General features: G+C 44.0%; 1 protein-coding gene across 2 annotated transcripts; it reads right to left on the minus strand.

Annotated features, from left to right (window-relative positions):
* Nucleotides 1–1,493: 1,493 nt before the first annotated feature.
* MGME1 (mitochondrial genome maintenance exonuclease 1) lies at nt 1,494–11,502 on the minus strand. 2 transcript variants are annotated; one of them, XM_010972904.3, is made up of 5 exons: nt 11,240–11,502; nt 9,551–10,138; nt 5,804–6,020; nt 2,987–3,119; nt 1,494–2,598 (listed from the first exon to the last, which is right to left on the minus strand). In XM_010972904.3, the coding sequence occupies exons 2-5, from the start codon at nt 10,062–10,064 to the stop codon at nt 2,437–2,439; spliced, it is 1,026 nt and encodes a 341-aa protein (XP_010971206.2). In that variant the 5' UTR covers nt 10,065–10,138; nt 11,240–11,502; the 3' UTR covers nt 1,494–2,436. The 2 variants fall into 2 exon arrangements, with proteins under 2 accessions (XP_010971206.2, XP_010971207.2); XM_010972905.3 differs by lacking the exon at nt 11,240–11,502 and adding an exon at nt 11,056–11,221.
* Nucleotides 11,503–11,504: the final 2 nt, after the last annotated feature.

An 11,504-nucleotide genomic window follows, 5' to 3' on the forward strand; every position in this document is an offset into this window, starting at 1 on the left:
ACTTAAGAGTTCAGTGGGTTAGGCTTCCCTTTGTTAACCTGCCCTGCGGAGGCTGGAAGGAAGGGGAGGAGGGCAGGAGGAGGAGGCAGGGAGAGTCAGTTCTGCCTTTGCTTGGTAACTGATGGCTTTGGTTTAATAGTGTTTCTCTTTAGGGTATCAGCTCCTAACAACTGAAGTGTTTCTTTAAACATAAAAGTTCTATTTCCTTGCTTCACTTTCTGTGTGCGGGAGGAGGATAGGGTAGGTTATAATCCAGTGTTTAATTGCTCAGGTGGAAACATGCAGTGATTAAAACAAATTACCCACCTCCAACTCCTAGAGCTGGTAGGCAAATTGGTTACCTAGAAACACAATGACCTATGACTAACCTGCTTCCTGTATTGACGGTCAACATATATGAAACCATACGCTACATGTTGACAAGTTTTCCTAAAACTCTAAGAGATTTATAGAGGTTAATGTCCTTAGGTTAACAGGGGCTAATGGCTCTGAGCAAGAGGTCAGGTCTGAGGGAGGAAAAAGGCATTATTGTGGGGGGAGAAACTGAAGACTGGTTTTTAGTGCCAGCATGGAGTTTTTGCCAGCTGCTGAACGCGTTAATGCGTAGAATTGCAGAGGAAAAGGGGAATAGCTTCAAATCTAACGGATTGTCACAGAGCTCAGGATGGGAAGTCTATTCTGTAAGGGAGGAGGCCTCAGAAGAGCAATGTACACCTTTAAAAAACATTTTAATTATCCTCAATTAGAGAATCCCTCGTCACAAGTCCTGCTTCATTTCCCTGGCGTTTAGTATGCTCCATGACTTAGGGGAGCAGGTGGTAGCCCCCAGTTAGTAACATCCATGCTAATTCTTGAAAAGCTGTGACTCGTTTAGAAACTCAGATTTAGCCTTCTCTTCCTCTGCCCTGGTGGTGAAAATAACTTTTTCAATTGACATCTCCCTCTCGGAGGACTGAGCTTTCTCTACTGGGGAGACTGAGGACTGTGAAGGCTGTCGGGAGACACTGGTGTGCCCTGTGTGAGTCGGGGGCACCCGCCCCCAATCTACCGTAGCCACGCACACCAGTCACGCCTTCCCGGTCAGACTGAGGGTCTTTCATGGAACAGTTCACGCCACATTAGTTCACACGATGCTAAAATCAAGCCTTGCTGGGTCTGGGCGCCTGAATTCTAGGGGGGGGCAGGGTGGAGCAGTGTGGCCACATCTGCAGGGACAGCTCTGAATGACCTCACTTGATTTGTGACTTTGGAAACTACAGCCTACAGGAATATACACTGCTTGAGAAATATGTGAAGTGTATGGAGTCAACACAAAGTCCCCCTCAATTTGCCCCTCTCTTCCTTTGTGTGTGTGTTTACATACAACACATCTCAAAGCTACTGGGTCAGTGGTAAAAATCTGAATTTAAAAACAAAATCTAACCAATTTCCAGGTTTGTGAGATTACTCTATAAATGCACAAGTCAAAAAAAAAAAGCAAAAGCAAAGGCCTCGTTACTTCACTCACATCTTGTATTTTATTTCTTATAATTAATGGCTAATGAAAGGAAAAAAAAGTGGTTGTCGCACCCTACTATTTTAAGGCAGCAGCAGTAACTTAAATGCTAACCTACTGCGTAGAACAGGGAGCCTCCCCCAGGGCTGCAGTGGGCCTTTATTTATGTTTCCCGAGCCCAGTGACACTAATCGTTTTCATTACTTACCAAACACAGAAAACAGATGTTATTATTGTTCCCCAGAGCTGAAAAATCCCCTAAACAATACATTTGCTCCGTGTACATGATTCCTTGACTCAAACCAGAATACAGCTACCAAAACACCTACATTTACAATTCTCAGATGGAGCCTGGCTCCTTCTGGGGGTTCATCGTGGGAGGCCAAGGGGTCTTGCCAGTGATACAGTGAACATGCCCCATCTTTCCAGAGAGCAGCATTTACTTGAAGCTAAGGAAGGAATCATATTTTTCAAAAATGTTAAAGGGAAGCCTTTTCCCCACGTGAAATGTAGAGACCCCAATATATGAAACACGTTTTAGGAAGCTGGTTGGCAGTGGGCGACGTTCTCCCTCCACACATACCTAGGGGCGCGGGGCCCCCTCCCTCCCGTGCGCCCTGGGTAGCCGTGCGGCACACCAAGCCTCACCACCCTTCATTTCTCAGTGCGAGGACTGGGCGTCCTGCCCAGGACACAGAAAGGTCTACAGGGGCGCTGGGGGTGGGGGTCCCACAGCGACCAACGCCGTGCCAATCCCGCCGGCCCCTCTTTTCAGGCCATGCTGGTCGGCGGTAGCACAGCCGCTCTTTCCCGTGGGGAAGCCCGGCTCTTCAACTTTAAGTTTCCCAGCTTCGTCTCTGTGGTTGCGGTAAATTTCAACAAATGAGTAGTCCTGCTAGTGTTAAGGTAGCTCTCAGACCCTGTACGCAGCATCCTGCTCCCTAATCTGGCTTCTGAATATTCTGGTTCTTTTCCTTCTTTGTATACTCTTCCAGTCGAAGGAGCCACTTCGCCCAGTACTGCGAACAGAGCTCAGCGTCCATGAAGTGCGGGTGGGCAGGGGACCCGTCTTTGTAGGCCACCACGATCAAGCCACACCGAACCTAGGAAGGAACACAGGGCAAGCGCGGCATTTCTAAGGTGGTGCCACAGTTGGGGTTCATTTCCTTCTTACTCTGGGGCAAACTCAGAACAAAACAATCTACAGCAATTATCTTTTAATTCAGTTTCTAAGGTGAGTTGATTAAAGACGGGACCAGGATACACAAGAACACAGAGATGATCGTTAAGACATTAAAGAATGGACTGTGATCATTAAAGAACCATTAACAAGAAGCCCAGGAAGAGGGGGAAGGTGCTTTTTGAAGTGGGAGAGGGACAGGAACAGAGGAAGCAGTGGGCTACAAACAGCAAAAAAAAACCCTCAGGAGTTAAGAAGCTACAAAGCAGCACCGAGCCAGCTTCACAGAAGCAGCGGCTCGGCGTCCTGACCTGAAAGCTGTAGTTGGCATCGTGGTTTATGGCACCAACATAGGCCACGACTTGCAGCGGGTTGTCAAACGTATTCCGGATAAAAGGTTTTGGCTTCTCCGACGTCTTCCAATCAATCACACACAGCTTGCCCCTGAAGGGAAACCAAAGGAAGCCTCTGTACGTAATAGTTCAAACTGGAAAACTATTAGGTTAAAGTTCTTCTTACATATACTTTACTACTTGTCACCTGATGACTGTTGCTTCTATCCCCCGCTTTCCAGAAAGACCGCTCTCCTGAGCTCTACTTGGGATTTTAATGTGTGGGACGTTCTTTCCTTCGAGCCCCTCATCCAGGGCAGTGATGACATGATGGAAAATGCTGCCCACGGCGCCCGGGAAACAGCCTCCCCAGGGCAAGTTTCTAAACTCTCTAGAAATTTCTCTGGACCTCTATGATTTAACAGTTGACAAGGGAACCGAAACTCCCTCTATTAGTTTCTCAGTTGATTTTGACTGAAATGTCTATCAGGAGGAACCACAACAGACCAGGAGCAAAGTCCCCATGGCGCAGGACTCAGCATCACAGCGCCTCAAACCAAAGCTGGGGTCCAAGCCCATCGGCACCTAATGGGCATCAACTGTGTGCAGAAATGCAAGTAAGCAGACCTGGTCCCCGTCCTAAGAGTTACACACAGGGGAGGGATGTTGGAAAAATAAAAACATTCCTGCCACTTTTGTTTAGTCAAATAACCAGTACCCACCCCCAACCCTGGTCGGATTTACAGTTGCCAACTGCAGATGTCAGAGGACGGCAGAATGAGTGACTGAAAACCGGTGACTCTTAGAGGCTCTATCTGCTGTCTTTCTTGACTTCAGTTTTGAAAGCAGCAGTTTAGAGGGAGATCTTGTACAAAGTATGTATGTTACCTACCTGTCACCGTAGTCCCAGAGTTACAACTTATGCAAGGTATTTATAAAATCAGTCTAGGGGAGCACTGTCTAAAAGAAATAAACTATGCTGTACTACAGAAACTAACACAACATTGTAAATCAACAATACCTCAATGAAAAAAATGCAAGCTACACGTATCACTTAAAATTTTCTAGTAGCTACATCAAAAAAGAGATGAAATTTTAATATTTTATTCAACTCAACATATCCAAAATATCATTTCAATACATAATTAACATTAAAAAGTTATTAGTGAGATTTTGTACATTCTTTTTTGCACTAAGTCACTGAAATCTAGTTTGTGTGTTTACAGCACACCTCAGTTTGGACTGGCCACATTCAAGTGCTTAACGGCCATACGTGGCTAATGGCTACTCTGTTAGACAGTGCAGGTACAGACGTAATACACCATCTTTATAATCTGTAATACTGCAAAGTCCGACAATCTATGCAAGTGAAAAGAAGGCCCCAGGAACCTCAGGGGGCTACCATTCCTAGTTCTCTCCCTTGAAGAAAATCAAAATACCCTAAAATAAAGATTTCTGCCATGTTCCACTGTTTCTAGCAATGTACTGTAATGAGTAGGGCTTAATAATGTGAAACAACAATCTCAGTAGCATAAGCCCAAATTAAAACTACAATAAGACAGTCCACAAATAGCTCCTCAATAAATAGAAAGATGCTCAGCCTAGTTTATTTTGAAATGCGGACTGAAATGATGAGATACAATGTTAAAACTCCAGTGCTCCGTGACCCCACAATTTCCCTTACAGGCCTGTACGGAGAGCAGTGGTTTCATATCCTGGGTGCAAATGACAAGGGCCTGGAAAATTTAAGTATTCATTCCCAGGCCTGCTTCAGATCACCTGAATTTATCCAAACCTCACATATCACTCATCAAAACAAACAGAGGGACCCGAGCACCTGCCGACAGACAGTCTCATGATGGTCTAAGAGGAGACAGTCACTGCTGCAGTTCGTAATTGTGAAAAACTAGACAGAACCTGACGCTCCCAACAGGGAAATGGATGTGGCTCATTCACACAGAGGAATACCAAGCAGCACTTAAAAAGAACAGGATCAAAACGATAACGCTGACATTTACTGAGTAGATAGTGTGCGTTTTAAGCAGTGTTACAGGGAATGTCTCACTTAACCTCTAAGACAAACCTACGAGGTAGGTACTGTATTTGTCCTATTTTACAGATGAACAAGTTGAAGTGCAGAGGCTAAGTAAGGAGCCTAAGGTTAAGAAGAAAAGCTAGAAACCAAACTCAGGCAGCCTGTCTCCAGAGTCCAGTATCTTTTAACTAGAGTTCCAGGGTTACACTCAGATTCCCCCCAGCCCCGCTGCATCACTCAAATGCTTTTTCTTGGAGTAGGGGGTATGTGCAGGTTCTCTCCGCCCCTGAAATCTGAAGTAAGTGGGGAAAACAGTAGCAGCAGCAACGTAAGAACCGCAGGACGCTTTAGTAAGCCCAGAGTTCCTACCCATGTAAAAAACTGCTTGGAAGCCAGGAAAAGAGTTGATTTTTCAGGGCCGACAGATCAAGGTGCTATTTTTAGGCAACAGGGGAGAAAATGCAAGAATCAAATTGGACCTTATGGCTGGTACTCTGCTCTGGGGGAGGGGAGGGGGAACATGCTGGAAAACAGGCCATCTTAGGGATACTGGAAAGTTACATTTTTTCTCCACCAAACACTTGGATTTTGGAACAAAGATTTACAAGGATGATGTGACCGTTACCTATCACGTAGGTTTTGACTTTACAGAGGACACATCTTGAAGCAAGAGTTAAAAGAAAAAAGTAGTGTTGGAGAGGAAACACCTGTCCACCAGAATTAATTCACCTCATTCAATGTAAAAAAAATCTAATACTTACTGATAATCAGCCACACAGTCCAGCAGACCTACATACTTTAGGGCCTCATGCTGAACAGCACTTTCAAGAGCTCGCACTCCACTGACATCTTTCAAAACATGCTGGACACTTTGGATGTAGCCAGATTCGAGATTTTCATCTCTGTTTTTTAAGGTCCCCTGAGGTGAAAGTATGCTTTCCAAGGCTTCATGAAACTGTTTCCCTTGTAAAAACATGTCTGAAAAGAAAATCAGGGGAAAAGGAAAACAACAACAAACCCAAAACAAAGCTAGTACTGAAGAACACTCAATAAACTGAGCGATAAGATTGAAAATTACATGAATTACCTTTAAGTGACAATCCCTAAGACACACTTCAGACTCTTGTGAAATCTAAGAATGCACTTTGAAAACAAAAGGGACTAGAATAGCTTAGATAATAAAATGGATTAAAATGACGTATTTCTAGTAGAATTAGGCCAAAGTTAGGATGGAAGATCTGGGGGCCACAGGACCATACCTAGTGAATTCACACAGTACTGTAGATTTAAGTATCCATTTCATTTAAGTAACCAGTAAGTTAACTGGTTGTGATAAACAGTTATTAGGCATTTAGAGAAATGTGCTTGTTTACAGTTCTTTTTACAACCAAATTTTAATTATGAACACAGGTGGAGGCATCCTTTTACTAACAGGCTTAGTGACTGGCAAGAAATGAGAATCAGGGCACACACGAATTAACCAATGTCATGGGACTTGGGCGGGGGGGGGGGGGGAGAAAATATATGGCATTCTTCTCCCGTACTTTCTTTTAGGGCAAGAACAGCCTAAGACAGTGGCTCTGTCCTGAACTTTTTTTCCTCATACACTTTTAAGAGGACACATACATATTCAACAAATGCAAGAAACACTCCATATTCACTTGACTCTTGATAAGGGAAGGAGAGGAAGAAAGAGGGTATTGCTGAGCTAAGCAGTGGCCTTGGCACTTTCAAACTGTTAACTTTCAAACACAACAACCTGGGAAGATAAGGATCATTACCCCCATTTTAATGAATGAGCCAGGGGAGCGCTGTTAATTTGCCCCAAAGCAGAACGCTGGGGTGGCAGCCTGGCACCAGAGTCTATGTCCATTCCAGTCTATCACACAGCAGAGGAGAGCGGAAAGCGCAGGGACCACCAGTCAGATACACACAGAAACAGAGTAGGAAATACATATGCTTAGAGACAGACCTGCAGAAAATTAGGAAAACAATCTCATCTAATGAGTGTTATGTCAAACCACATTACATCTGTCAAATATCTTTTACAAAGATTTTGAAAGGTCGGTTCTACCATTGGTAAAAAATTGAATCACTTCTGGGATATTACTTGGAAAGTGAAATGAAATTCAACTGAGGAACTAAGTTATCCTATTCCAGATTTACTTGGCTCACCTGGACTTCTTAGCACAGAAAAGGCCTACCAATTAAGACTGATAGAATTAAAACCTAGGGAAAAGAAGCGCAGTATTCATCTACAGACTAGTTTTAATGAAGCAGGACACAAACATGTTAAAAGCAGGAAGGAAAAAAATTGCTTTATCAACAGTCAAGCAAATAGACAACTCATTCCCCACTGCAGACTTAACCCCTGACTAGGTTCTTCACATGTAAGGGGTACCAAACAAGAGAATCCAGGCTATGGGATCCCTTAGATTGTAAAGCTAAGAATGTTAAACATGATTCAATTTGTGAAAATAAATTTTAAAAGATTCAAGATTTATTGCAAATAGTATCAAGAGTATTCACTCTATAAGCTAAAGGAATGAAAGTGAAATGTTTTCAACATCCAGTAAATAAAGTATGTTAAAGAAAATTCGTAAGTCTCCTGTATTCTGACTGGCAGGGTGGATTTTTTAAGATTACAAAAACCAGTGTAGCAGAAAAACTGAAAAAATACTCTCCAACACTCAACTATAAATCAACATCAGACTTTCTTATACTTGGCAAATACTTTTCAAAAGGTAAGTGGACCCTTGGGAAACTGCGGATTTGAGAATGCCAGCTCTGGGCCCATCTCTGCTCTGGCCTTTGGCAAGTCTACGCAAAAAGGAATTTATTAATCCAGTATTTTAAAAACTGCTCCTCCTGAACCATTAAGCAATTCAGCGGGTTATGACATGCTTTTTTTCTTTCTTCTTTTTTTTTTGGCCATGACACTAATCTGTATGTGATTGTCCTGTATTAAAAAAAAAAAAAGTGATTCTGCCTGTTTCATAAGGTTGATCCTAAGTTAACAGAGAAACATATCAGAACAGTAATCCAGAGCAGCACAGTTGACTCAATGGAAAACAACCCTACTTTTCTCTCTGCCTGGTTTAGTGGGGCTCATTCACATTCCAAACAGAAATTCCTGTCCTTTATCAAAGGGGCCAGCAAAGCATTTCCTTACTTTGTGCCAAGAGCTACAGACCTAGGTTCTCAATGTCCCAGCAAGTTTCTGTCCTTAAGTTTCTTACGTTCCCACAACCTGTGACATTGCTGGTTTAAGGAGAAGCAAGCAAAACTATTTCCCATGAGGAAACAATGTCTATTCTAAATTCCTGTGGTACAAATAAAAAACTTATGATGCCACCACAAGATTTAGAAAGAAAAAAGTTGCTAGTTTAAAAAGCAGAGAACAGTTTGGTGGTTGTTACTAATTAACTATCCAAGACAGCTGCCTCAGGGCCAGGCCAATAGCTCAGTGGTAGCACGCGTGCTTAGCATGCATGAGGTCCTGGGTTCAATCCCCAGTAGCACCATTTTAAAAAAAAGGCAGTTAGCCACAGTGTACATTCCCTGCCCCAGGCAGTTGAGGAATGTTATAAAGGGCTAGGCCTTGACCATTTTTGCCAAGTCCAGGTACCACCTAAATACTTAATATTTTTTCTTTTAAGACGTATGTGATCACAGGTTTAATGTGTTACACACACACAGAGTTTTCCCCTAAGATGCCTCAAAATGTGCATTACTCTTAAATTACAATAGAAGTGCTTGTGTACCACCAGGGTACGTGTAATGCTCTCTGGGAAGCGTGGGCTAAGGAACACTCAGTGTAAAGCTTAAGCTTTAACAAAAGACAACTATATAATCCTGATCGGGACCAGCTAATTCACTGGTACCCATGGTGTTTTCTTTCATCTTGTTTTTGAATACAATCTGTTTTAAGAAAGCTATTCTCCTCACTGGTCTAAGAAGTTAGTAAGTTAGGAGCTGAAGGCTAAAGTTTGTTTATTCTCAGTTCCTAATCAAGAGCATCTGATTATCTCAGTTCACTAAGATCTAAATATAGACCATATGTTTTGGGGTATTGCTAGAGTCTTTGAATTTAGGAGTCAGTCTCTAATGGTAAGTAGAGCAAGGGGGTATTTACTAGATTCTGAACAGAATGCCTAGCCAACAACTGGAATTCCATCATGACGTGACTGACTCTTCCATTATCAAAGGAAACAGGCAATTCTAATACTTAGGTTTGTAGCTTATAAAAATAATTTTATAATCATTTAGTCAAAGTGCTTGATCTCTGTGCTTCTGTGACATGGGGGTAATAGTATCTGTCCTTCATAGAGTCGTCATGAGGATTAAGTGAGTTAATATACATATAAAATGCTATTAATACTAATTATTATTTGAAAGTAACTTCTCACTAGTTAAGGTTAGAAAAAGAACAACTCATTCTTTTGACGCTGGTGCTCTATATACTAGAAAACACAGTTGCCATACAGAACCAGGACTGAGAAAATTACTTGAAGTATATTCTGCGAAGCCATCCTCTCCCAGTTCCAGAATCATTCGCTGTTTCCATCTCTCCAAGTAGAAAATCTGTTCTGCTGTCATGGTCTGCTGAAGGACTCGGGTCACACTTGGTATCATACCCCTTTGCAGAGGGATTTTCAGAGGAATTGCAGGATCACTTGTGACGTTTGGTTTTATGCTTTTCTCTGGATTGAAGAGAGGAAACCAGTTTCGTGGAACTCCTGCTTCCTCATCTTGCTTTGGGGCCTTACACTTACTCACAGGTCCATAGAGTAAAGCATCTTCCTCAAACAATGATTCTGGAGTCTGAGCTTGGCCTCTGAATGACAAGACAGACTTTACCAAATCAGAGTACTTTTCTTGGTCCACTTCTCCATAAGGGTTCACTTTTTTCTTCCGGCCACACAAAGAAGAGGAAGTGGAGAAAACCACATGGGGGGCTGGTTCTATAGAAAACCCCTTTGAACTTCTCAGCTGCCTGCAGATGTTCTGAAATGCCTTCATCTTTAGATTCTTTTTTTCTTCCACTTCCCTCTAGTCTACTTGTAATGCTGAGGGCCTTTATAATTTTTGCATTCCTATCAAAGAGGAAAGTGGTGTTAAGAGACTAATTGTGTTAAATTCTTGAACTATCAAAGCAAAAGCTGCAACAAGATGATACTGCACATTAAAGGTGTATTTAATTAGCTTTTTCGACATGTTAATAGAGGAGAACAAACCTGACTCCATATTGGATCTATTCCTGTAACTCTTCACCCCGGTGCTCTGCTGCCTATGCTTAGTCATGCTGGCTCTGCACCTTTTGCAAAGGAACACTGCCCATAGCTTTAAGTATGGACAGCCCATTCTCAGGGCGCTGACCTTTAAGGATGTAACACTTTCCCATTCATATAGAAATAAAAAGTTGCAGAACAGAGAATGACATTTGTCTTGTTGGAGGTTTATAGGAACACTGTGACCACTTACGTGGACAGCTGCAAGAACAAAGGATTCTAGCACCAAGAAGTAGAAGTCTGCTACAACCAGCCACACCCCGTCCCTCTTTCCTATAAAAGTAGCCTTAATTTTTAACTAGGGACACTAGACCACCATCTTCGGGATTTGCTGGCTTTCCGAATACAATCACGGTTCCTTGCCCCAACAACTCATCTGTCGATTTACTGGCTTGTCTGTGCCTGCCAGCAGTATGAGCCTGTAACATCTGGACCAAACTACTTCCACAGAAATCCTCTCATCAATACCAGAAGGACCAGCGAGCGCTTAAGTGTGAAACAGTAAGACAGCTTGGGGCAAGACACCCCCAATATTCAGTACGGAGCCGTGAGCGGCCTGCGAAGCGCAGGTGCGGGCCCAAAAAGGCCCGGAACTGCTGGAGCGGGCACAAGCCACAGCGGGCAGTTCATGGCTAAACACCAGATGCCTCGCCAGGTACCCTGCGTGCGTGTTTCCCACTTAACCCCTTACGCCCTCTAAGGCGGGTGCTACTGCGACCCACTTTAAGACGTGGCAGCCGAGCTGCTGAAGATCCCGTCAGGTCTGCGCTGTGGAGGAGCGGTCAGCAGGGCCACCGCCGACCCCAGAAGGCCGCCTCCGCTCCGGGAGAGGCGGAACCACGGTGGGAGGCAGAATCAGGGAAGCGACGACCCAGTAGAAGCCCAGCCCACAGCAGGGGAAGGTACCTCAGAAGCCACGACACTTCGCTAACTCCCAGGGTGCGAACTACCCCTCGGGCCGGTGTTTTCGCGGCTCCCGCGCTTTGGTCTGGAGTTAGGCCCCGCCCCAGGCACTGCGGTCCCAGCAGGCACTGCGGCGTTCACGCCCCGCCCCCAGCCTTCGTTCCCTTCTACAGACACCCAGGCGATCCGAGGGCGGAAGCGAGGGCGCCTCCAAATCGCGCCCTTTCGCTCTCACGAGATCTTGTCTACGTCAGAGCTCGTCGCCATC

This window comes from Camelus bactrianus, chromosome 19 (genome assembly GCF_048773025.1).
Source record: "Camelus bactrianus isolate YW-2024 breed Bactrian camel chromosome 19, ASM4877302v1, whole genome shotgun sequence".
NCBI lineage: Eukaryota > Metazoa > Chordata > Mammalia > Artiodactyla > Camelidae > Camelus > Camelus bactrianus.